The following is a 27,999-nucleotide window of genomic DNA, read 5'->3' as shown; positions in this document are numbered from 1 at the left end:
AGGCTGTTAAATTTGCAAAAGGAGGCTCAGCTAAGTATTGACATCATGTCTCTGTTGGGGGGCCCACATTTATGTGCTTGTCTAATTTTGTTATGATGCATATTTCATATTTTCTGTTAATCCAATAAACTTAATGTCACTGCTGTAATCCTACTGTGTCCATAAGGCATGTCACATATTAAACATATTGCTACTTTGAAAGCTCAGCCAATGAGAAACACAAATCCAAAGAATTAAGAGGGTTTCCCAAACTTTTTCATATGAAAAAATACTGACAGAAATACTGACGTGAATTACACTTTAGCAGACCCCCTGTGACAGGTCACCTCTTCTCTCACCTTGTGGTCTTCACTTTATTAGCTTTATTAGTCTCCTGAGATGTTCTCTCTGTGAGCTCTCAGCTTTCTCTTTAAATCTCCTCCTCCTCCTCCTCCTCCTCACTGACCACAAACTTTCACTTTCGTTTCCTCACAAGTCACTTCCTTGTTTTTCTGACTGATTCTCTCTGCCTGCCTCTCCTCAGACTGACGATGGCTGAAGCCCAGATGTTTGTATCACAGGATAAGTTCACCTGCTCTGTGTGTCTGGACACCCTGACTGACCCCGTCTCCATCCCCTGTGGTCATAATTTCTGTCTGAAGTGCCTCACAGACTGCTGGGATCAGAGCCAAGTGTGCAGCTGTCCTCAGTGCAGACACACCTTCACCACAAGGCCTGAGCTGAACAGAAACACTCTGCTGAATGAAGTCATCAAGAAGTTAAAGAAGACGAAAATCAGTCCTCCTTCATCTCAGAATTATGCCGGCCCTGGAGACGTGGAGTGTGACGTCTGCACTGGGAAGAAGTTCAGAGCGGTGAAGTCCTGTCTCACCTGCTTGGCCTCTTTCTGTCCGAATCACCTGCAGCCTCACTTTAAAGGAGCGGCCTGGAAGAGGCACAAGCTGGTTGATCCTGATGGATATCTGAAGGAGAAACTCTGTGAGAAACATCAGAAAAGTCTGGAGATGTTTTGCAGAACTGATGATTCCTGTATCTGCCTGATGTGTGCGGTGACTGGACATAAAAATCATGAAATGGCTGTGCTGGAGACAGAAAGAGAAGAAAAACAGGTGAGTGGAGTTTAGTGTTTAATAGAAAATAACTAAGTAACAGGAGTTAAGGTGTTTGTAAATAGGGATGGATGGAGACATCTGTCCGTCTGTCTTATAACCTGACTTTTCAAGTAGAGGATAGTCCTGAGCTGGAGGCTATCCTGCTGACATGGAGCGTAAGGCTGGGACACTCAGTATTATCCATGGACCACAGACGGTGCTCTCATTAGGCCGAGCTCAGTTTCTTTGTGGTCTAATTAGTTTTTTCTTTAGAATATCTGAGTCAGTGGTGGGCAAACTAAAGCCGGCAGACTGGAACGTATCTGTAACACGGGTCTGAGTGGCCCATGGACTGTTTGTAGAAATATCTAATACTCTGATCCTGATGAGGTGTTCTTAACAAGAGGATGATGTAGTTGGCTTGTTTAGGTGTAGACGGTCACCATACAGTGTCATCCAAAGTATACTTCAGTACTCCAAGGCTTCACAACATGAATAAAATCAATCTGTAGTGCTGTCACATATGGGATACGTGTGTTTAGAGAAAGAGAGTAAGCAGTGGTGGAGGGCCTACTCACACAAATAAATGAGCAAAAATCTACTCGGTAAAAAATGAAGTACCTCTTTGACCTTTCTACGTAAGTAAAACTAAGAATTACTTGCCTGAAAATACGCTGAAAGTATTAAAGTTAAAGTCCGTGTCGAAGTTGCTCTCTGATTCAGCAGTGCAATATGGCGTCAGGGCTGCCTACTCGATGTATGTTGTGTTAATATAAAATTAGTGCAGGTTGTGCTGTTTTAATTAAGAACGATGCCAATTGTGCTTGTGACAAAGCCGGATGAAGACCACCATGAGCCCCAGGGTATCCCAATTCAACTGGTGCCTCCCCCTCATCACATGCATTTGAGGGTTACTTGTGTTCTCTTCTGTGTATTGTGTTGTATTGACTCGTTTTATTTTGACACCCACATCACACTCAGCCTACCTGATAAGGGGTCTCTCTTTGAACTGCCCTTCCTGACCTTTCTTCCATTTTTTCCTACTTGGGTTTTTTAAGGAGTTTTTCCTCATCGTCTTAGAGAGTCAAGGCTGGGGGTCTGTCAAGAGGCAGGCCTGTTAAAGCCCATTGCGGCCCTTCTTGTGTAATAAATAAATTGTATTGTGTTGTGAACATCACATACGTCAACCATAAACCAGGCACGGGGATTGAAGTAGAAAAACAAATCCCAAACATTATATCGGATCACGTTGACTTTTTTTTTTGTGTTCATTACAGGGTCAGCACCCAAATAAATTTAGCAGGTGGGGCACTGGACTTTCACGGGGGTTTATGTGTTATTACAATTAAATAAAATATTTTCAATTTACGCCTGACAGTGCATAAGATAGAACTTCATTTTTCTGTGTGGCTTTTTACAGAAGCTTTTTAAATAAAGAATTATATAAATAGATAAATAAATATATAATAACACACAAACTATGCTCTGAACATGCACCAGAATGGAAGTTTTAAAAGAAACAACATTTATTTCTATAGCACATTTTCATACAAACAATGTCGCTCAAAGTGCTTTACAGGATGAAGAAAAGAGAAATAAAAGACAAAATATATAAGAAATAAAATTAGGCAATGCTAAAACCTGACCAGGACAGGCTGTAAAGAAAAAATCTTCAGGGGGTCCGAGGCCATGAGACCACCCAGCCCCCTCTAGGCATTCTACCTCACAATCAGTCCTCATGGCATTCAGGGTACAAGAAAGAAAACTTCTTACTTGGCAGTTCCAGTCCCAGTGAGGCGCTAGGCAGACATATTGCTGTTGGTATAAAGGAGCCCCAGTCATGTTCCTCAGGGTTAGGGTGTCAAGCCACAGAGATGAGTGTACCTTTGTCACACAAGATGATAAAATAAGTGACACCAGAAACACACACACTGAACACAAACACAGCCCTGAGCAGCAGGAGATCTTAACTCTTACACCACCTGAACCGGCTATAGTCGTGTCTCACTGCAATTTGCCAGCACGCCAGAGCTGATCAGTCCGTGCCGTACGTTCGTTGAGCAGCCAGTTTGTGCCCACTGGCGCCCCCTGCAGCCTCACAGTCTCTGGGATTGAGCCGCTGCACTAGACTGGCCTGCCAGCATCAGCGCTTACCTCTGTGTGTTTGTGTTCAGCCCGTTCAAGTGCAGTTGACTCTGTGATTTACTGAATCTCATCAATGGCGTCAGTTGCTCCTTGTACAGATCATAACATGTTGTTGCAGTAGTTTTCTAAATAGTTTTTACAGTTTATTGGCTGAGTGTGAAATGATCAGTTTTGTACTAATTGTGATGCTCTTTGCATGAAAAAAATACGTGTTCCATTAAAATTTCACCTTTTCTTTGTGAATTCTGACATTTAATTAAAAAGTGCAGCAGAAAAGTATTTGGCATCCAGGGGTGTATTAACTCCCAAGTATGTGGCAGTTTATCCATCCATCCAACTATTACCCAACCTGCTATATCCTAACTACAGGGTCACAGGGGTCTTATGCAGCTAATACAGGGTGCAAGGCAGGAAACAAACCCTGGGCAGGACGCCAGCCCACCGCAAAACTCAAATGCAGAACCCACAAAGTGAACCCAGGTCTCCTAACTGCGAGGCAGCAGCACTACCACTGCACCACTGTGGCGCCCGTGGCAGTTTAAGAGTTTAAATAAAACAAAACATAAAAACAGTTCAACTTACCGCTGCATGCCACTATAATAAGCTGTTAATACTTAAGCAATTTTAAAGTCAACTCCACCAGGCTGCTGCCTGACATCACTTAGTGAACAGACAGGTGATGTTCAACCACTGAACTTACCTTTTGAAGAGCTGAACCTGAAGAGTCCATAAACTGAACTTCAGCTGACGTAAGGTAAGTCATCGCCTCACAGTCTCTCTTTAGTTTTACTTTTCATTACACCACGGGGCTCTCACTTTGAATGACCGTCCATTTTCTCTTTTTGAGCATTCGAACACATCAAATGTTTCATTAAACTAACTTATGAGATGTCTGCTCTGATCCTGCTCTACCCGCTCACGATTTTTTTTATTGGACAGGTTTGTAACTGTGAGGATTGATCGGTGATAGTGGCAAACAGCGTGTTATTGTAAATGTCTGTACTGTCGGTAAAAACTTGAATTTTTGAGTTTCTAGCAAATGCAAAAGCCCCTTTGTGAGCATCTGAGTCCCCCAGTAGACCCAGTCACATATAGACATATTAGTTTAATATTCTGTTTAGATCAGAGTCAACTTTATTGTCATGTCAATGCAGTTTAGCATCTCACCAGGAAGTGCCAACAGTAGGCAGTGGCTGCAAGTAGTTCATGAAACAGTAAGGTACAATAAGGCAGCATACAAATGAGAATATCTGTCTTCTTATATAATACGCTACTGTTGCTGTCCGTTTGTCTGTCCAGGATTTTAACTCTTTGAGAGCTGAATATTTTTTCCAAAAAAAGTTTCTGAAAAGCAATGGTTGCACACAGAAATCAACAAAAAACATCTGGTGCTGCATGCTGTGGCTGCCAGTTTGCCAAGAATGTGCAGCAGGCTTTCTGCCTGGCTGTCTTCACATGGCTGGGGCAGCAGCGGCAGCGATCACGGGCGCAGTGCATTGCAATGTGGTTTCTACCTCTTATCATTGTTAAGCGGCAGTCCTACCTGGTGAACATTGTCAGTGCCACAAGCAACTGAGGACCAATCAGCTGAATCTGGAACCTCACATTCGTTTTCAATCACTTGTATAAAAATCGGAGTCCAACAAGTCAAAGTCCAATTCAGAGATAATAAGCAAAATGTCGTCTGCAGAGTATTTTGCTTTAGGCATCCGCTTTGATCCCTTTTTGATCTCCTTTTGACAAAAGTTAAATCACCTGTAGCACTCAAACCATTTGATGTAATGACCTGAAATTTGGTACACATATACTACATGACATCTACTGTCTGCTTTCGTGGTGATGATTGACCTCCAAGGTTAATCCTCTTTTTATTTTTATTTAATTTTATTGTAGAATCAACTCTCGGTAGCAGGGTGGCACATGCGTATGGGCGCTGTTCTCATTCCCTACCAGCTTTGCCATCACTTCCTCTACCTCTACATATCCTAAATCATTCTTGAGGCAGATTGAAGACTTAAGTATCAGCTTAAGTGAAAAATTAAAGAAAACATACAAAGTAACTGCAACAAAAACACAGACTTAATCAGTTTTATTGTGAAAAGATGCCGACAGAAGAAGAGAAGAAACATGCCACTAGGGTGGAGAAAATAATTGCTGCTCAGGAAGGAGGGTGTGAGTCATCCTTGATGAGACTGTGAGACCATCGCTGACACCGTGTATGCTGTAGTTGTTAGCAGGATGCCAATGAGGCTCTGAGCAGTGTTCCCCACCTGTTGCAGAGCCTTCCTGTCAGCTACTGAGCAGTTTCCATGCCACACTGTAATGCCAATAACATTTCTGCGGAGTCTGAGTAGACAGGCAGGCTTTCTTTGGCCTCCTCAGAAAGTAAAATAATTGTTGCATATTTTTAAATGGACTGGAAGTATTTATTGTCCAAGAAAGATCTGCTGAGATTTGAACATCCCAGGAATGTGAAGCTAGAAAGCCAATCCACCTCAGCCCCGTTTACATGGACAGTAGCGTGTCTGCTGCCTTTAGTGTTCTGGTAATCCACAATGAGCTCTTCAGTTTTATTGGTATTGAGGGTGAGGTTATTGTCAGCACATCAAGTTGCCAGGGGCTTCACATCCTCTCCGTAGGCCGACTCGTCATTGTCACTGATCAGTCCTATTACCGTAATGTCGTCTGTGAACTTTATGATGAAACTGGAGCAATATAAAGGGACACAGTCATGGGTGAAGAGGGCTGAGCACACAGCCCTGTGGAACGTTGATATTCAGGATCAGGGTGGAGGATGTCTGGTTGTTTAACCTGACAGACTGGGGTCCAGTGTCCACTTACAAAGAGAGGTGATGATGCTGAGGTTGCTGAGTTTAGTTACCAGATTGGAGAGGATGATGGTGTTAAATGCGTAGATAAAAGCAACAGATAGAATCCTGACATTGGAGTTGTGAAGAGTGACAAGCCGAGGAAAAGTGACAAGCCGAGGATATGGCATCCTCCGCTGACCTATCGGGATGACAGGCAAACTGGTAGGGATCTAGTGTGGGAGGTAGACTGGATTTGAGGTGGGCCAGAACCAGTCTCTGAGAGCACATGGTGATGATAAGGGGAGTGCAACAGGGCAGTAGTCTTTCAGAATTTAAGGCAGGCTGGGACAACAGCCTGGGCCAAAGACTGACTGAAGATGTCATTGACTTGCTCAGGTAGTTGCCCAGTGCAGGCCTTAAGCACTCGCCCAGGTATGGCAGCAGGACCAGCAGCACTGTGTGCATTCACTTTTCACAGTGCAGATTAAACGGCGGAGGTGGTAAGTCTGAGGGGCTGGTCGTCTGCCGGAGGGGCAGTTCTGGTTATAAGAGTTTTATTATAAAAGTTGTTTAGATCATCAGAAAGGCAGACATTACTTGATGTTGAAGTTGTATTTACCTTCCTGTATTCTCTGATGGTCTGGATGCCTTACCACATATGTCTGGGGTCTGAGTTTCGAAATGATCCTCAATTTGTTGTTTGTATTTCTGTTCGGTTCACCTGATGTCCTTTTACAGGTTGACCCTGGATGTGCTGTGGTGGTCAGGGTCACCAGATCTGAAAACTTTGTGCGGGATTCTAACCTCTTTCTTTATCCAAGGCTTCTGGCTTGGGAGCGTCTTCACCTGTTTGTGATTTCCTTAACGCTTCTATTGATGTACTCTACGACAGGAGAGGTGTACTTCATTATTTTTCACCATTGAGAGTAAAAATCCCAAAGTGGAAGTGAATTCTGATAAGACCCCCTTGTGTCCTCTTGTGTTTCCAAACAGAAACAGCTGGGAGAGACGCTGAGTGAAATCAGGAGGAGACTTGAGAAGAGAGAGAAGAAACTGAAGGAGATGAGGAGGACAGTGGAGCAGATGAAGGTGAGTGGAATATTAAAGAAATGAGAAATAAACTAGAAGAGCCGACAGAGCTTCACTGGTGATGACATGAAGGGGCAGGAAAAGGTAGAAGACATTTTATTATATCTTCATCAACCATCATCTCAGTTCCCCATCTAATTGAATCCGTGATTAGCACTTCCTCCGTTTTTCTGGAGAATGAGGTCAACCTTTATGGTTTATCATTCCTGCCTAGTATGTCAGAGTTATAAGAGTCACCATACAGCTATGAAAGGTCCTAAAACAGGTGGACATTTCCAGTTTTGGGGCTGATGACCATGGACACCTCACACTTACATCAGACTGTGACACACCTGTCACTACCCCTAGCTGCTCTCTTGGCCCAGGTCACTTTGGGGTTCACACTAACTCCCCAACACCCATGACACCAGAATGAGCCATACAAATAAAAACCATAAGAGCAATGCCAGAGTTAACAGTCACAGTGAAAAATGAATGAATTAGAAATACAGCAACATGGGAAATGAAGATTCACAACCCTAAGTTTGACATTGGATTAAAGATGGGGGACAATAAATTAAAAAAAAAATAGTTCATGAAATTAAATGAAATCAGAACATACTCATGTGTAATAACTCGATTTGACATTTTGATCAGGGGGTCTGGCATTTTGACCATTGGGTTTGACATTGTGTCCAGTTGGTCTCCCACCCAAACCAGAACACAGCTACCTTACACAAGTCTCTGGTCCCTAAGAACTCTTTTCTTTTCCCACATCTACCTTACAGCACAGATGCTTTTTATCAAAATCTTTATCTTCTTATTCTTTTCCTGTTCCTTCCTCAAAGCTAAACGAACTTTATTGTCATTTCAGCCACATACAAGTTCACAGAGAGATGAAATTGTGAAGATTAGGGTCCACAGTGTAACAACAAGAAGTGCAAATAATAAATTAAAATTAATTAAAAACAGAATTAAAATTAAAAATTAAAATTAAACCTCAGACTAGTGGACATTGAACAAAGACAAGACAAAGAAGTAGCAAAAATACTGACGTGCAGTATCAATCAATCAATCAACATTTATTTATATAGCACATATTCATACAAAAAATGTAGCTCAAAGTGCTTTACAAAATTAATAGAAAAATAAAAGACACAATAAAAAATAAACATAAGTCAACATTAATTAACATAGAATAAGTAAGGTCCGATGGCCAGGGTGGACAGAAAAACAAAAAACTCCAAAAGCTGGAGAAAAAATAAAATCTGTAGGGTTCCAGACCAGAGACCGCCCAGTCCCTCTGGGCAATCTACCTAACATAAGTCAAACAGTCCTCTTTGTATTTAGGGTTTTCATGGAAGGACCTGATGATGATGGTCACGTAGACTTCTGGCTTTTAGTCCATCAATGTTGGTGCATCATGATGCTTTGAGTAGGTGGTGGTGGCGCAGGCCGCCACCACAAAGAAACCGGAAAAAGAAACAGAAGAGAGAGTAGGGGTCAGTATGGATTTTAGAGCCACCATGAATAGTTATTATGAAGAATTAAACATACAGAGTATCAGGATTAAGTTAAAGTGAAGTTATAAAAGGCCAAGTTAAAGTAATGTGTTTTCAGCAGTGTTTTAAAGTGCTCTACTGTATCAGCCTGGTGAATTCCTATTGGCAGGCTATTCCAGATTTTAGGTGCATAACAGCAGAAGGCCGCCTCACCACTTCTTTTAAGTTTTGTTCTTGGAATTCTAAGGAGACACTCATTTGAAGATCTAAGGTTACGATTTGGAATATAAGGTGTCAGACATTCTGATATATAAGATGGAGCGAGATTATTTAAGGCTTTATAAACCATAAGCAGAATTTTAAAGTCAATCCTGAATGACACAGGTAACCAGTGTAGTGACATCAAAACTGGAGAAATGTGTTGGATTTTCTTTTCCTAGTTAGGATTCTAGCAGCTGCATTCTGCACTCGTTGCAAGTGATTTATGTCTTTTTTGGGTAGTCCTGAGAGGAGTGCGTTACAGTAATCTAGTCGACTGAAAACAAACGCGTGAATTAATTTCTCAGCATCTTTCAATGATATAAGAGGTCTAACTTTACTTATGTTTCTTAAGTGAAAAAATGCTGTCCTAGTGGTCTGATAAATATGCGATTTAAAATTCAGATTACAGTCAACAGTTACCCCTAAGATTTTTACTCCGTCTTAACTTTTAATCCTAATGCATCAAGTTTATTTCTAATAACCTCATTGAATCCATTATTGCCAATTACTAAGATTTCAGTTTTCTCTTTATTTAGTTTGAGAAAATTACTATTCATCCATTCTGAGATACAAGTCAGACATTGTGTTAGTGAATCAATAGAATCAGAGTCATCAGGTGCTATTGATAAGTACAGCTGTGTGTCATCAGCATAGCTGTGGTAGCTCACGTTGTGCCCTGAGATAATCTGACCTAACGGAAGCATGTAGATTGAGAAGAGCAGCGGACCCAGGATAGAGCCTTGTGGAACACCATATCGGATATCATGTGTCTTTGAGTTGTAATTACCACAACTAACAAAGAATTTTCTCCCTGCCAGGTAGGATTCAAACCAATTTAAGACACTGCCAGAGAGGCCCACCCATTGACTAAGGCGATTTCTAAGAATATTGTGATCAATGGTGTCAAATGCAGCACTCAGATCTAAGAGGATGAGAACAGATAAATGGCCTCTGTCTGCATTTACCCGCAAGTCATTTACTACTTTAACGAGTGCAGTTTCTGTGCTGTGATTTGTTCTGAAACCCAACTGAAATTTATCAAGAATAGCAGGTTTATTGAGGTGGTCATTTAACTGCATAATGACTGCCTTCTCTAGAATTTTACTTAAGAAAGGCAGGTTAGAGATGGGTCTAAAATTTTCAAAGCAGAGGGGTCAAGATTATTTTTCTAGTAGGGGTTTAACTACAGCAGTCTTAAGACAGTCTGGGAAGACCCCCGTATCTAATGACTAATTTACTATGTCAAGAATATTATCAATTAGCACGCCTGATACTTCTTTGAAAAACCTTGTTGGTATCGGGTCAAGGACGCAGGTGGAGGGTTTTAATTGAGAGATTATTCTATGTAATTCAGGTAAATCTATCCTGGTGAAAGCATTTAATTTGTTTATAACAGAGTACTGGGGCTTTGGAGGTTCTGCAGTGTTGGGGAGATATACTTTGTTATCTCTAATATCATTAATTTTTTGAGTGAAAATATCAATATCCAAACCTAATTATGTCATATCATCTACTGTTAAACCGTACTTCTAAAACTTTATTATTATGCTGTATTAAGGAATTGTTCTGTTCTGTGTATTGTATTGTATTGACCCCGTACTTTTGACACCCACTGCACGCCCAACCTACCTGGAAAGGGGTCTCTTTTGAACTGCCTTTCCGAGGTTTCTTCCATTTTTCCCTACAAGGTTTTTATTGGGAGTTTTTCTTTGTCTTCTCAGAGAGTCAAGGCTGGGGGGCTGTCAAGAGGCAGGGCCTGTTAAAGCCCATTGCGGCACTTCCTGTGTGATTTTGGGCAGTATAAAAATAAACTGTATTGTATTGTATTGTATTGAAAAATACAGCAATGTTCTCACAGGTTTCACTGGAAGTATTTTGGGGGCATTCCTTTGTGTTACCTGGTTTAACAGACGATCAATTGTAGAAAATAAGACTCTGGGATTACTAGCATTGTAATTTATAATATTAGAGAAATAGCAGCGCCTCTCAAGACAGACAGTGTTATTGTATTCTGTTATTTTAACCTTCAATATCTCATAGTGGATAGTTAGTTTAGTTTTCCTCCATTTACGCTCAGCTCTACGACATGTTCTTTTTAAATCAGACACTCTTTGGGTCTTCCATGGTATAACAGTACTAGAATATTTTTTAACTGTCTTTTCAGGTGCAACTATGTCAACAGCAGTTCTTACTTTTGAATTAAATTTTTCCACTTTACTATTTACATTATCCTCGCTATTATAGCTGGCATTATAAACGGACTGATTGCTTAGAATAGTTGTAAGTTTTAAAGCTGCTGCTGAGTCAAAGAAGCATTTTTTAACAAAATGCTTCTCATGAGCGTTTTCTATCTTTATTTCTATATTAAATAGTAGAAGGAAATGGTCTGATAGACCGATATCAGTGACCTGCTTTATATCAACTTTAAGTCCTTTAGTAATCACTAAGTCTAACGTATGACCTGCTTTATGTGTAGGCTGATTTACGAGCGTCTCAAATCAAAAGAGTCCAGGAGGTTCATGAATTATTTTACTTTTTGGTCACACTGATTGTCGATATGAAAGTTAAAGTCGCCGACTATTAAGAGTGTGTCATAGTTTGTAACTAAAATTGACATTAAGTCAGAGAATTCCTCAAGGAAAGACGTTATATTTAGGAGGTCTATACACGGATAATACTAGAACGTGAGAATCTCCATGAATAACAACGGCGAGATACTCAAAGGACTTAAATTTACCAAAACTAACATCTTTACATTTTAATCGCTCAGTAAATGTTTGCCAATCCGCCCCCCTTTTTCCCCTGGCAGTCTGCACGAGTAAAACTGTAATCTGGAGGCGCAGATTCGATTAAAACAGCCGCCCCATTTGAATTAAGCCATGTTTCATTTAGCGCAATAAAATCAATGTTTCTATCACTAATAAGATCGTTTATAAAAAATGTCTTGTTAGTTAAAGCTCTAACATTTAATAGTGCCATATTTAATGTTTCTGAAGGGCAGAGCTGAATTTTATGCGTGTTATTGGTAATCGGAACAAAAACGAAGTTATTTTTGTTAACGCCGCTCTGTGTGTACTTTTTATGTAATCTACAATCCGTTTTTATAGTCTTAATGCAGTGTTGATCTGAAGTAGTAATTTCAATTAAATTATTGGTGTTTTTGCCGCACTGCCTAGATTTTTTACGTGCATTAAGATTTGTTATTAGATTATTAATGATGTGCACTTTAACGGAAGACTCTGTTAAGCCATTATGTCCTATCAAACCAGTAGCATTACGTAAGGGGTTAACAGTAGAAGTAGACAGTCAAGATAGCCGAATTACCTTAGCGATGTTTTCGGAGAGGACCCGGGCGCCAAATCTATTCGGATGCAGTCCATCCCGCTTGAAGAAGCGCTGCCTTTCCCAAAAGAGGTCCCAGTTGTCTATAAACCCGATGTCTTGATTGTCACAGAAGCCTCTCAGCCAGTTGTTTAAACCCAGCAGACGACTGTAGTATTCATGCGATCGTCTGACGAGAGGTAGTGGACCCGAGATGAAGATTTTTGCGGATGGGGTCCTCTCCTTCGTGTCTTCAACTAGTGCTGCGAAGTCAGCCTTGAGAACCTCCGACTCTCGGTGCCTTATGTCGTTTACGCCGGCGTGTAGAATGATGGATCCAATTGCCCTCTTGTGCTTCTGGTAGAAGGTCGGCGCCCGCCTCATCACATCTCGAACTCGAGCACCGGGAAAACAAGAAACAAAGGATTTTTGATTAGGGCACGTGATATTCAGGTTTCGTACAATCGAATCACCTACCACGATTACATCACCCGGGGTTGAAGGCAGACTGGGGACGCGGAGAGGGTCGAATCGGTTCTGGATTTGAATGCTCGCCTGTGCCGATGGAGGTGTTCTAGCCTTGAACCCCCGCCTGCAAAGCTGAAACCCGTCGGTAAGCAATATGAACATTGATGCAATGTATGGTATTTGAAATCTAGATATATAAATATAGATATGTAATATAATAAATAAGTAAATAAATAATAGATATAGATAAAACAGAAATGATCAGTGCATGATATTAGTTGTTTAAGACGTGTGAAAACAATGACAGGTCAGAATGTTTCACAGCAGAAGGATATCAAGAGTCTCAAAGTCCCTAAAGGTCAGTAGGAGATTTTCAGTTCTTTTCTACCTGCACACTCATCTTTACGGGAAAGTGGCCTGCATGTATAAAAGTTCTGTTTTTAGAGGTTCATCTTTTTAATCCTAAGCCCATCTCACAGGAAAGACTGTTTTTAATAACAGACCCAGCACATGAGAGAAACACCACACATGCCTTTCTGAGTTAAAGTTCTCATGGGATAATGGAGCAGAACCCCCTGTAAATACTTCTAAAGCAACTCAAAGGGCTTCTTGTTCAAACTGCATATCCCATCCACCCTTGGTGGCACACAATTGGCAGCACTGGCAGAGAGAATCTGACACCCAGGATACTAAATGATCGTATTGCCCCATCTCTCACTACCCCTCCATTACTCTGGTCTCCTGTTTGGGTGAGGTACCAGCAAACTATCCTTTACAACTTCAAAATGCTAACAAAACTATCTAATGACCTGTAAGTCTTATTAGGTGACTCAATTCAACGTCTTTCTTCATTCAATCAGATTTCAGTGGAAAGAGAGATAGAGGAAAACGAGAAGAGCTTCACTACTCTGATACGGTGCATTGAGGAAGCCCACAGAAAACTGACTGAGAGGATCAGAGAACAAGAAAAGAGAGAAACGGAGAAGGCTGAAGGAGTCATTGAGCGACTAGAGAAGGAGATTGAGGAGCTGAGGAGGAGAGAAGCTGAGCTGAAGGAACATTCAGAGACCAAGGACCATCTCCACTTCCTACAGGTGAGAGCGACACTTCACATGGAGTCTGATCAGACTGGGGTGTGTGGGACCGGAGAAACTTTAGAGTCAAATTTAAAAGATCTGAGGAGTTTGTACAACATGACAAGAACGGGCCATTTAGCCCAACACAGAATGTCTTTTCATATTCCCCTAATATTTTCAAAGGTACAGTACCAAGTCTCTGAGCTTCTGCTTCCATTTGCACTTTTTTCATGTATCTGCACTTGTCTGTGTAAGGAAGTCAAAATGTATGAAATTTACACTCAGCTAACTTTATTTAAAAGATGCCATCTGAAAATTGGTGACATCGACTCCCTTTATACTATTAAACACCTGGAAAACTTGGGGGTTGCTTGCAGGATTGGCACCCCAGCCACTGTAAAAACCTGACACTGTTCCAGTGTGGCACTGAGGTGTCACCCACTGCACTCGGGTCCCAATCCAGGTGGTGCGTGTGGCATCGTGCCATCAGTGTATGCTCCCAAACTGTCTCTCTGTCTGTCAGGTCACCTCCTAATGTGTCTATCCTAAAACTCAGAAGAGTCAAATCCAGTCTCATCTCTCGTCTCTCGACCTTCTCTTGTGCTGTCTGGTCATTTCTTTAATATGGAGACCAACACCACACACAATACTCCTGATGTCGACTCACAAGTGTGTTCTTCAGGTTATGGAGATTCTCTTCTAGATTTTTACTTCGCAGGAGCTATATAACTCCGCTTCCCTCTAGCCTTCTCTACTCTATCTAGTTGATGATGATGATGAGCACACGTCTTCATCAGAAGTTAACATTTTCTAGTGCAGACCTTCCATTGTGTAATTATACTGAAGAGCTTTCTTGCTACGTGTATAACTGCTAATATTTAATTGAATTAATGTCCAAACTATAAAGAGCACAATGTCTTGCTCTCTGTGCCAAGTCAGTTCTTTATCTGTGTGCCCAACAATTAAAACGATGACACTTGGACTTTCTGTTTGAGCAACGAGTCCTAACAACTGTTTGAAAATCTTTCTAGTCGCTGAAAACCCTCGACAAGTGCAGTTACAGGGTCCGATCTCACTTTGAGGTTAACTTGTGATTCAAATCGAATGTATCGCCTAAAGGGTGGTGTATTATAGTGTCATTGTCCAAGATGGAGCAAAGTGTGAAGTGCTGATCTATTAAAGATCTGTGGGTCCTCTCTGAAATCTTGTCGCCTCTTTTCTCCTGATGCAGACTTTCTCATCTCACTGTGTACTTCCTGCTGATGGAGACTCGCTGAGTTTCACTGTCACCGCTGATTTCTCATCTGAGGACCTGAGAAAGGAGCTGTCAGGTCTGAAAAAGACTGTGGAGAAGATCAGCCAGGGGGACATCATGACAAGGACTCCATCAGGTAAGTGTGAGGGTCTGGTGACATTGTGTCTGCTATTGAGGAGGACCAGAGTGACAATAAGAGATAGATAGATAGATAGATAGATAGATAGATAGATAGATAGATAGATAGATAGATAGATACTTTATTAATCCCAATGGTACACTGATTACATCTCGCCTGAAGAAGGGGCCTGAGTTGCCTCGAAAGCTTGCATATTGTAATCTTTTTAGTGAGCCAATAAAAGGTGTCACTTTGCTTGGCTTTTCTGTTAATCCCAAGGGGAAATTCCCATACTCCAGCAGCAGCATACTGATAAAAACAATATTTAATTAAAGAGTGATAACAATGAAAGTATAACAGACAGACAATAATTTTGTATAATGTTAACGTTTACCCACCCGGGTGGAACTGAAGAGTCGCATAGTGTGGGGTCTCCACAGTCTGTCAATGGAGCAGGACGGTGACAGCAGTCTGTCACTGAAGCTGCTCCTCTGTCTGGAGATGATCCTGTTCAGTGGATGCAGTGGATTTTCCATGATTGACAGGAGTCTGCTCAGTGCCCGTCGCTCTGCCATGGATGTCAAACTGCCCAGCTCCATGCCTACAATAGAGCCTGCCTTCCTCACCAGTTTGTCCAGACGTGAGGTATCCCTCTTCTTTATGCTGCCTCCCCAGCACACCACCGCCTAGAAGAGTTTAAGACATCAAGAGGTGAGACGCATGAAGATGACTGGCTCTTTAACATGTATCTATCGAGGATGTTATATTATATATACGCCATTTTATGGTGACTGCCAGAGAGATATCACACGCTCAGAGCACACAGTTGCTGCTAATTGAGAACTTTTGATATTTTCAGTAGAATATTATAATTCTTATACTTTTTCTTTATAGTATCTCTAAAAGTACTTTTTTATATGACATTATGATATTATACTGCTCAAAAGAATTAAAGGAACACTTTATAATGAGAGTATAGCATAAAGTCAATGAAACTTATGGGATATTAATCTGGTCAGTTAAGTAGCAGAGGGGGTTGTTAATCAGTTTCAGCTGCTGTGGTGTTAATGAAATTAACAACAGATGCACTAGAGGGGCAACAACGAGATGACCCCAAAACAGGAATGAAGGGTTTAACAGGTGGAGGCCACTGACATTTTTCCCTCCTCATCTTTTCTGACTGTTTCTTCACTAGTTTTGCATTTGGCTACAGTCAGTGTCACTACTGGTAGCATGAGGCGATACCTGGACCCTACAGAGGTTGCACAGGTAGTCCAACTTCTCCAGGATGGCACATCAATGTGTGTCATTGCCAGAAGGTTTGCTGTGTCTCCCTGCACAGTCTCAAGGGCATGGAGGAGATTCAACGAGACAGGCAGTTAGTCTAGGAGAGCTGGACAGGACCATAGAAGGTCCTTAACCCATCAGCAGGACTGGTATCTGCTCCTTTGGACAAGGACAAACAGGATGAGCATTTCCAGAGCTCTACAAAATGACCTCCAGCAGGCCACTGGTGTGAATGTCTCTGACCAAACAATCAGAAACAGACTTCTTGAGGGTGGTCTGAGGGCCCAACGTCCTCTAGTGGGCCCTGTGCTCACAACCCAGCGCAGTGGAGCTCGATCGGCATTTACCATAGAATACCAGAATTGTCAGGTCCACCAATGGCACCCTGTGTTTTTCACAGATGAGAGCAGGTTCACCCTGAGCACATGTGACAGACGTTGAAGGGTCTGCAGAAGCCATGGAGAATGTTATGCTGTCTGTAACATCATTCGGCATGACCAGTTTGGTGGTGGGTCAGTGATGGTCTGGGGAGGCATATCCATGGAGGGACGCACAGACTTCTACAAGCTAGACAAAGACACCTTGACTGCCATTAGGTATCAGGATGAAATCCTTGGACCCATTGTCAGACCCTACGCTGGTGCAGTAGGTCCTGGTTTCCTCCTAATGCACGACAATGCCCGCCTCATGTGGCAAGAGTATGCAGGCAGTACCTGGAGGATGAAGGAATTGAAACAATTGAATGGCCTTCACGATCCCCTGACTTAAACCCAATAGAACATCTGTGGGACATTATGTTTCGGTCCATTAGGCGCCGCCAGGTTGCTCCTCAGACTGTACAACAGCTCAGGGATGCCCTCATACAGATCTGGGAGGAAATGCCACAAGACACCATCCGTCGTCTCATTAGGAGCATGCCCCGACGTTGTCAAGCATGCATACAAGCTCGTGGGGCCACACAAGATACTGAAAAGCATTTTGAGTAGCAGAAATTAAGTTTTTGAAAAATGGACTAGCCTGCCACATCTTCATTTCACTCTGATTTTAGGGTGTCTACACAATTGAGCCCTCTGTAGGCAGAAAACTTTTATTTCCATTAAAAGACTTGGCATCCTTTTGTTCCTAAGACATTGCCCTGTCGTTATTTGTATAGATATCCAACTTCATATCGAGATCTGATGTATCTAATGTGTTTCTTTAAAGTGTTTCTTTAATTTTTGTGAGCAGTGTATTAGTTTGGTTTTTTATTAAATTATAATAAACACAGATTTGTTTAAAACCACAGTAGGTAGCAGGTGTTTTCCTTGGAATGTGATGTTCTTCTTCCACCATGCAAAGCATTTTGTTTTAACCACATAACTCCATTTTTGTCTCATCAGTCCAAAGCACTTTGTTCCAAAATGAATCTGGCTTGTCTAAATGAGCATTTGATACAACAAGCGATTCGGTTTGTGGAAATGGCTTCTTTCTCATCACCCTGCCATACAGATGTTCTGAATTGTAGAACGATGTACAGATACACCATCTGCAGCGAGATGTTCTTGCAGGTGTTTGGAGGTGATCTGTGGGTTGTCTGTAACCATTCTCACAATCCTGCCTCTTCATTTGCCACTACTGTATTTTTCTTGGCCTGCCAGACCTGAGTTGATTTAACAGCAACTGTGCCTGTGGCCTTCCATTTCCTGATTCCATTCCTTACAGTTGAAACTGACAGTTTAAACCTCTGAGATAGCTTTTTTGTAGCCTTCCCCTAAACCATGAGACTGAACAATCCCTAACCCTAATGTTTTTAGATCTGTTGAGAGTTACTTTGAGGATCCAATGCTGTCTGTCACTCTTCAGAGGAGAGTCAAAGGGAAGGAAGAACAACTTGCAGTAGACCTCCTTAAATACCTTTTACCACTCATGATTGGATACTCCTGTCTATGAAGTTCAAGGCCTAAAGAGCTTAGCCAACCAATTTGTTGTTGCAAGTAATCAGCATTGAGCAGTGACGGACATTCAAATCAGCACAATGACAAGGGGACCCACATTTGTACACAGCCAGTTTTTCACATTTGATTTAATTTCATACAGCTAAATACTGCGTCACTAAAAATCTTTGTTCAGAAAACACCGCAGTACTCAGATGTTCCTAGGAAATGAAAGACATACCACTGTTATCTTTTTTGTTGAAAGGAGAGTCAATTATTATGCAGGCTGGGAGGGGTTCCAAAACTTTTTCATATGACTGTAAATGAAGTCCTTTACATTGTGGCCAGTGGATTCCAGAATCCACCGGTTGAGCTCCAGAACAAACTGAACGTTAGACCTCCATGCTTGTTTAGCACAAATGGCTGTTTCTGATTTGAATTCAGACCCTCCTGTCATCCCTGTAATTTGTTTTTGTGAGGAGAACTCCATGTAGAATCAGGTCTGCTGCTGAAATCAGTGCCGTTATGATGACAGACCCTCTTGAAAGTATCGAGCCCTTTGTCCTTTAACAACGTACTACTATGTGTGACTCCAGCAGAGCTTGAAAATGGAGCTCCTACAAGATATTGGAAAATTGAGGAATATCCTGAACCATCAGGACAAACAGATCTGATCCTCAGAAGACCACGTTACGTCTGTCAATGCCAAACCTAACCTTGAAAATAGCGGAGCACAAGAGCAGGAGATTTTAGAAGCCATCAGTGACTCAGCATGTTAAAGCACCAACACGGGGTGAAGTCTGTCTGGGTTTAGTATTCTGTGATAATCACGACAGAACTGAGGGTGTCGAGGTGATTGGACCATCAGGGTCACGGGACCAGAATATGACACAATTCTCAGTGTTTTGGAAAAGTGCGAGTGCAAAGACTAAAATTGTTAAGTTGAACTTTGGTAGGGGAAATTTTAAGGAGATAATAATAATAATAATAATAATAATAATAATAATAATACATTTTATTTATTTGTAGGCGCCTTTCTAAACACTCAAGGACAACGAACAATAGATAAAACACAAATTATACACAAAAGTAAAATACAAAAGTTAAAATCAGACAGAGCAATTGTAATCAAAGAGAAAAAGCATTCTGAAACAAATGAGTTTTAAGTTTAGATTTGAGAAGTGAGAATGATTCAATATTTCTAAGCCCAGATGGTAGTGAGTGCCAGAGCTGGCGGGCAGAGCATTCAGTTGGTAGTGTTAAGACAGACGAAGGGGACAGTCAAGTGGATGGAGGACGAGGATCTAAGGGTGTAGGAGTGAATGGCAACATGGAGGAGGTCAGACAGATATGGAGGGGCGGGAGTGTGGAGAGCCTTAGAAGTTAGCAGGAGAATTTTGAATTGAATGTGGAACTTAACTGGAAGCCGGTGAAGCTGCTGCAAGACAGGAGTGATATGGTGAATAGAGGGGTCTAGTAATGATGTGACAAAGTCTAAGGAGGATGGACTGGGATAAGCTTTTAAGTGTGGGGACAGTCGAGGAGCAGTGGTACAGGTTTAAAAAACACTTTAAAATATTACATAGGACAGGTACATATCAATTCAGCAGGAAATTCAAAAAATAAAAACTCCACATTGTTTTAGTAAAGAGTTGAAAAAGAAGTGGCAAAGGAAAAAACAAATGAATAAGGCATAGAAGACAAATAACTACTTTTCAGTCCAAAGCATGATTACAAAATGTGGGAATAGAAGACGAAACTAAGTCGGACACGATAAATTGTAAACAACAGTTTTAAACGTGTAGACACGAGACTGGCTGTCCAGAATAAAGTGAAATGGCACCCGAGTGGACATCGCAGATTAATCAGATGCCGTACGAAATCCAAAACCTGCCTGGAAAAGTAAATGCCATGTTGGGGAACACTGTTATTAAAATAAATTGCATCGTTTCCATTAGGAACAGTACTTTGTAAAAGCTATGAAGAATTGCACGTTATTAAAAGTTTACCTTGTCGTTTGACGAGTCACACATCCAGCAGGTCTGGTAAGTCAGTTACTTAAAGATGAACAGTGTCAATACAAATAAAATCCATAAAGGCTCGATTGCACTCGCTAAAATAATTGTAGAAATCTTTAATAGCATAATAGCAGCCCGATGTAATCCAAAATACACGATTCGTCCGCCTGTTCAAAAGCAGTCTGTGAGCTGTGCAGCTGTTCAATCAATTTCCCTAAAAGGTTAAAGGTTAAAGGTTAAAGGTTTTGTCAACCCCCCCCCATATTGTACTACTAAAGTATTGATATGTGCTAAAACACCCAGAAATTATTGAAATCATCTTATAAATATAGCTTAAATTACGAACCTACGATATAAGCTAGTGTTTGAAAAGAAACTGTAAACGGTGTACACAAATAGCACTAAAATGTAAAAGAGCTCTAATTTTAATTGGAACAAATACATTTAATTTGAACTTTGCAATGAGAAGCACGCCTCTGTTACCTCCCTGTAAGTACTGGCCATACTTTTAAGAAGGTATTAATGGATGAAGTGTGGATTTAAAAACGAGACATGACAAAGAAAGATAATTATCGATATGTCTAATTGGGTTAAAGTCAATAAAATGTCTCCACTTTTTTTTAAAGCTTATAAACGTGCAAAACATTTTTACTTTTGAACCCTGATCAAGTTTAAAGGAAATGCTCTTTTTAATGAGAAGGAGACAAGTTTTTGTGAGAAGCAGAATGTGCCTGATGTGCGTGAATGAAGGTTGTGTATTTTAGCAACTATAAAGGTAAAGAGTACGGTGGCGCAGTGGTTAGCACACTTGCCAGGTGATACGAAATAAAGATTCAAGTATGTATGTTTTCTTTGTTGAGTCAGGATATGCTTTGTGACCGCGTAACTTTTTATGGGAATGCTTTCTCGTTGTGGAATTGTGCTGCGTGATTTCTCGATGGGTGGATTCACCTTGTAGTCTCTGAATTGGTTCGCCGTGAAGTTTTCATGATGTGGAGACTAGCGCCGTATGAAACTGAGGTGAGATGTACTCCCAATTTAATGAAAGTGATGCCATCTTGCATCCTAAGAAGTTGCTTGATTGTAATGATAAGCATGAAGGTAAAGAAGTGGTTAAGTGCATTGAACAGTGAAACCTTATAAAAATAAAATAAAAATGCACAACCTCGAGTGAGTTTACAGCATGTGTGATAGAGATCTCTGTGAATGAAATACTATTGTAAATGAACTTTATTCTGTGGATGAAGTGCAATTGTAAAACAGAAAGTGAGTATGAGAATATGTGAAGATATTTGAAAGAATGAAGCAAATGCTAAGTGTGTTGAAATGACTGCAAAGAGAGAAGGCTGTTGGTTTGTGAACAGTCACTTCCTCCAGTGTGCTGAATGTTGTTTAAAGAGCGTCTGCTTTAGTCAAGTAATCTGCTTGGGTACGAAGGTGGGATAAAAATCTAACAAAGAAAAATAAAAGAAGATGAATTACTCTTATTCAGAGTCTAGGGTGGCAGGCGCTCTTTTATATGTCATTTGTAAGTCTGTGTTCATCAGCTGACTGACCAATAATGTGAAATTACATTTAAAAGATACGGGGGACGCCTCATATAATAACATAATAGCATAGTAATAGGGGATCATATTCAAATTTAATTGTATTAGTATCTAAAAATGTTAGCAAGTAAAGTCAAAAAAGTGATCATAAGAATAACTTGATAATGCAATCTGTGCGTAGTCAGTGAGTCTGGGATGTCTTTAAAGCCTACAAGCAGAGGCTGTGATAAATAAAGATGACCTGCTGAACTTGTAAGTTGAACTGAGTGACAGGATTACAGCCTGTCCGTAGTCAGTCAAAGAGTTAAGTGAATTTCAAGAAAAGTATTATAAGCATAAAAGAATATATAACTTAAAGCTATAGATGTTCCTTTTCTCCAGATTCAGCAAACCCAATGACCAATGGATGAAAATAAATATATATATATATATATATATATTTCTATACAAGCTGCAAGAAATAGTTTAACAGCAAGTGTGGGCAGAGAAATTAGAAATCATCTGACTAAAGGGTGGTGAATAATTGATTATCAATCATAAATTAATGAACAACAGTTACTGGAATTATTTCCTTGCATGCTGATTAGTGCAAATGTAAGGGTATAACATCCTGTATAATAAAATGTTTCAATGAAAAATACAAAATATTAAATGTTGCCATAGCACACTAGACTCATTTCTTTCTCTAGTCTTCATATAAAATACAGTGAAGAGGGTTTACGTATTTTGATATATGTCAACTTATTATTATTACTTCAGTAATTATGAAATGTATTAGAACTGATTTGTATCTGTTAAGTGATTCATTTTATGAACTTACATCAATGTATTAAATTTAGTGCTCAGTGGATTGTTAAGTCAGTTATACATTAGGACCATTAGTCTCTATAAACTGTGCGGTTGTAATATCTTAGAGACATTTAAAAGATTGTGTCTCTTGATAAGATGAGCTACAGGTTGTTACAGGGTATAGATGTTATAAGAGTTTTGTTTTATGAAAACACTCAAGTTCAAATATGTAACATCTTATTATAATTTAAGACATCTGTGATGTAAAACTGTGTTAATTTTGTTTTGTGTATTAACCTACTGAAGAAACATTTTACTAGCCTTGTAATAATTTGCCATATTAATTTATCTCTAACTGTTATTTATGATGTACCTTATTCTGTAGGAAGTAAGTAAATCAATAAAGGTAAATAAGTAAATAACATTCGATCTGGTTTTTATGTAAGTAACATATAAATGTTAGTGTTTTGGGCACATGCACTGTCCAGATCTAAACACTAGCATGGAGAGTCGCCGTGGACTGAAGAGTCTATAGCTGAACGTGAAAGCTGCCGCCGCTGTACTTTGTATATAAGAGCCAGATCAAATGTTATTTACATATTTACACTGATTTCTTTACTTACTTCCTACAGCGTTAAGTCACAAGTAGACTGCAGAGCTACCGTGTACATATACAAAGTACAGCGATGGCAAAAGTGCGACGGCATTCTTTCTCTGATTTAGAACCATCGTCATCATCTAAATTCACGCCTGTTATAGAGCATCTTTATCTTTATGTGAAAATAGCAGTGTCAGATGGTGGTGAGATTGTGAACACGACTGACAGAATAAAACTGATATAACAAAAACAAAGCTAACCTTTACAAGTATCATACATTTACACCGGCTGTTACAGACTCGAATCAAATGTATGTTTTATTCTAAAATAGTAAGAATATGAGCAGCTCACTTCTCAAAATGGACTCGAACCTGAGAAGTTTTGATTACCAGTCAACAGTTGATACCGCTGTGCCACTGAGGCAGTTGTAGTAAATGCGTGTCAGTGTCACACCCTAAAGCTGTTCTTTTCCTGCTGTCAATATTCTTCAATAAAAGCACACTTGTTCTGTTATATTTGTACCTTTTGTGAAAATGTTTCTCTGATATTTGGACTTCAGGCTTCACACATTATACACTTCATGTCTACATTTTGTCAGTTATTACTAAAGCATTAAAAATGTTTCTGTTTTAACAATGTGTTTACATAGATTGTTGTAGACAGGAACACTCATGAGATAGATACAATGTAATATTTATTAAAGGTGTAATTTTACTTGACTTCTCACTCTATACAACTCTAAGCAACTGACATGCAGATAAACAGACTTGAGCTGAGATAACTGTGCAGTGGTGGGGATGTGAGAGCAGGCTGCTTGCTGTTTATCGACACATTTACAAGACAAAAGACGCTGGCAGAGTGGTGTGAAGGATTTAAGGTGGGATGGATTTACAAGTTTTTTTGTAGGCTTTGGTAACTCGAGTGTTAACACTAGAATTACCAGAGCCTACTAAAAACTCGTAATTCGTCCCACCTTAAATCACTTCATAAATCCCTTCACACCTCTCCGCCAGCGTCCCTTGTCTTCTAAATGTGCTGATAAAGAGAAGCTTGAGCAGCCGGCTATTCCATCCCCTACCAATTTAGAACGTGCACTAACTTCTCTCAGCTCATGCCTTGATTGAGTATCTGGGAGTGAAGTGGAGTTTTAGAGTGGAAATAATAGATCGCTGTTTGGAACACACGCATTTCATGTCTGTTCCGTTTCTACACTAATCTGTGTCAACACATTGTTAAAACAGAAACGTTTTTATATTCTAGTAGTAGATGACAAAATGTAGGCATAAACTATATAATATATGAAGCCTGAAGTCCAAATAGCAAAGAAACATTTTCACAAGAATAACACAATTGCACTTTTATTCAATCATATAACTGCAGAAACAAAAGCGCCTAAACATGTGACATTGACACCACTTTATTGTAACTGCCTCCGTGGCTCAATAGACTCAGCCTCCGCTTGGGAATCAAAAGGTCACGAAGTTCGATCCTCGCCTCCGCTTTGAGAAGTAAACTGCTCTTAGTCTTACTGTTTTAAAATAAAAGCATACATTTGATTTCAGTATGTAACAGCCGGTGCAATTTATGATCCTTGTAAAGGCTAGCTTTTTGTTTTTTTTAATTCACTTTTCATTCTCTCAGTCGCTCAGAATCAATCCATACAACCCCATCTGACACGGTTGTTTTCACTAAAGACGCGCTTATAGCTCTGCAGTGTACCACGATGCATACTAACGCCAAACACCCTCAACCTAAAGTCCCGGTTCTGACACACAAACGCTGGTGAAGCTGCTTTCTTCCTATCTCACCGCCACTTGCTTTTGGGGGGGATGGAATAGCCGGCTGCTTCTAGCTTCTCTTTATCAGCACATTTAGAGAACAAAGGACGCTGGCGGAGAGGTGTGAAGGGATTTAAGAAGATTTAAGGTGGGACGGAATTACGAGTAGTGAGTACAGATGTAAACCCTTGACACATATTTTTAGGTAGTCACTGAACACTGGAGAGATTCTGAAGGACTGCAAATGTCAAATATCATCCCATTATATAAAAAGGGTGACCGGCAGTAACTTTAATGTGCAGGTGCCACATGAGAGTCTGTGCATCAAACTAAATGAATTTGGAGTTCAGGGTGAGGTTTTTAGATGGGTTCAGAACTGTCTCAGACACAGTAACCAGAGGGTAATGGTGCAAGGAACCTTCTCAGAACTGGCCGATGTTATGAGGGGTGACCAGCAGGGGGCAGTGCTGGGGCTGCTGATATCTATCTATCTATCTATCTATCTATCTATCTATCTATCTATCTATCTATCTATCTATCTATCTATCTATCTATCTATCTATCTATCTATCTATATTTATAAAATCCAACGCCTGTCTGTTGTTCTGTCCACTTTTCACGAGAGAACTACTTCACAGATTTAGATCAGGTTTTTTTCTATAATTTGCTTGAACATTCTGGTTGATTTTGCGACTTCTCTCATCACAGTTCGCTTGCAGCAGCGATTTATAAGTGCAAAGCAAAGGCCGAGGGCAGGGGGAGGCATAAAATGAATCAATTGGTGCTCAAATTATTTGACACGCTGTCTACACTTCAATAAATACCATTTTAGAACACAACGATTCAGGAATTCCTACAGAATTTTTCAAATCCATTAATCCTCCTGGCATGCCACTCCACAACTTAGTATTAAAGGTAGGAGCACCTTTTGAGAAACCTGAAACCACCCAAACTTTGCAATGGTGCCCGTCTCCAGGTCTGTCAGCTTCAGAACAACATCATAGAGGTGATAATCATCACAGATTGTGACTCTGGCCAGAGGGTTTTAATCCCACACATTCCTCTAATTGCGACAGACTTACTCCTTCAATTCAAGAGATTACAGTTCCCGGTGAAGCTTTGCTTTTCAATGCCAATTAACGAGGCACTGGGACAGACCCTCCAGTTGGCAAAGGTTGATCTTCTCTCACCCGACTTCTCTCATGGTCAGCTTTACGTTGCTTTCTCCTGGGTTAGTTCACCAAACCGCTATGTCCTCGACCCTAATAAAACCAAAAATAAAATCCTGATAAAACCAAGAGAAGACCTCGGATAGAAAACCTATCAATATAAATTGTTCTCAATACAAATTAAATTTTATTTAATTGATTTTTGAAGTTTGTCCTGTTTCACTACCACGCGGGCGGTTATTTAATTGTCGAGGGTTATACTGATTGATGGAATGCTGCTGAGATTTTTCTATCTCAGCAGAGGACTTTGGAATATTTTGACCGCTGGGTTGTTAGTCAATTCCCTGACCAAGACCCCCTCTTGCCCAGTCAATTACTTTGACAATTCTTGAGACCAATGTGCTTCTGGGAACACTCAAAGCTTTAGAAATGGTGCAATCCTATTTCCCTGATCTGTTCCTTAACACCATTTTATTGTGGAGGTCTATAGGGAGTTCCTTGGATGTCATGGCTTCGTTTTTGTCCAGACATACAGTGTAAACTGTGGGACCTTCTATACACAGGTACACGTGGGGCTTTCTAAATGATATCCAATCATGTTGGCACAGGTGGGCACTAATCAAGTTCTAAAGACATCAGAAAGATAATTAAAGCAGACAGGATGAACCTCAGCATTATCTGGAGTGCCACAGTAAAGGGTCTGAGTACTTCTAAGAAGGAGAGACTTTAGTGTTTGACTTTTAATAAATTTCATGACCTTTCAGAAAACGTCTTCACTTTGATGAGCAAGAATGGCACATCGAGCCATTTAACCCTTGCCTACGTGCTTTAGGTTGCTAGTGAACATCTTGCCATCTTCACAGTTTCCAATCTTCTCTTTTCTTTTTATTTTCAGGTTGTGAAGCTCGAAATTTCACCTTACAGCCTCCTGAACCTCAGAGCAGAGAGGAGTTTTTACAATGTAAGACTGATTGGATAAAGAAATCATTTATCTTTAAATATCTCAGTGAATCACCAAGGTAATCCATTTGACACGAAGTGTCAAGTAAACTAAAAACACACATCAAAAAATCCTCCCGACTACGCCAATGGACTCCCTCCATTGTTCTTTATCCTTTTTCTTTGTCCAATTTCTTTGCAGTTTCTGTCGTTTTCTCTTTATGTTTCCCAGTCTCTTCTTTCTATTTCAGTTATTCCCTTATAATATTGATAAAAATAATTCATAATTTATTTGTACAGAGCACACTGTGGCAAAGGTCCTGGCTTGTGCCTAAGGATTGAGTGTTGCCCTGATGTTCATTCTTGTTTCCTCCTGGCACTTTGTCCATGTTGATCTCATGTGTGTCGTCTCTTTCTAATGGTAGACTCAGGTACTGTGACATGAACAGTGGCAAGTGTTACCTGGAGTTCCGGTGTTAAAACTTGGGGCTCTGAGAGACTTCTTTGAACATCTTTTGTGTAGATCTCTTTAAGTTCTTTCCCAGACTCATCGTCATCTATATAACCTTCTTTGTGAAGGCCTCAGAAGCTCTTTTGTTCTCAGCTTGGTGATAACACAAACTTCAACAACAAAGAACAAACCAAAAGAAATGTCTGAGGTTTAAATCAGAGGACAGCGTCAGACGACATCCTCTCTCGTGATGTTCTCATTATCTGCACCTGATCCTAATTTGAGTGATTTGAGGTGGTGATCAATGAAGGGGTGCACTTACTTTTTCCACATGTGAAATTTGCCTTTATGTTTATTTAAATAATACAATGGACTAGAGAATGTAAAGGACGTTT

At 40.4% G+C, this 27,999-nt stretch overlaps 1 protein-coding gene across 1 annotated transcript in view; it reads left to right on the top strand.

The window, feature by feature from the left end:
* The first annotated feature begins 477 nt into the window (after window positions 1–477).
* LOC120528508 (tripartite motif-containing protein 16-like) overlaps window positions 478–27,999 on the top strand; it is a 37,704-nt gene continuing 10,182 nt past the window's right edge. Inside the window, exons 1-5 of the mRNA XM_039752685.1 lie at window positions 478–1,109; window positions 7,040–7,135; window positions 13,527–13,760; window positions 14,974–15,133; window positions 27,110–27,175. Of these exons, the coding sequence (XP_039608619.1) occupies window positions 531–1,109; window positions 7,040–7,135; window positions 13,527–13,760; window positions 14,974–15,133; window positions 27,110–27,175 (1,135 nt within the window). The 5' untranslated portion in view covers window positions 478–530. The remainder of the gene's footprint in view (window positions 1,110–7,039; window positions 7,136–13,526; window positions 13,761–14,973; window positions 15,134–27,109; window positions 27,176–27,999) is intronic.

The sequence above is a fragment of the Polypterus senegalus genome, chromosome 4 (genome assembly GCF_016835505.1).
Source record: "Polypterus senegalus isolate Bchr_013 chromosome 4, ASM1683550v1, whole genome shotgun sequence".
In the NCBI taxonomy this organism is placed as follows: Eukaryota; Metazoa; Chordata; class Cladistia; order Polypteriformes; family Polypteridae; genus Polypterus; species Polypterus senegalus.
The sequence above is the reverse complement of the archived record's forward strand: the minus strand, read 5'-3'. Positions and strand labels throughout refer to the sequence as shown.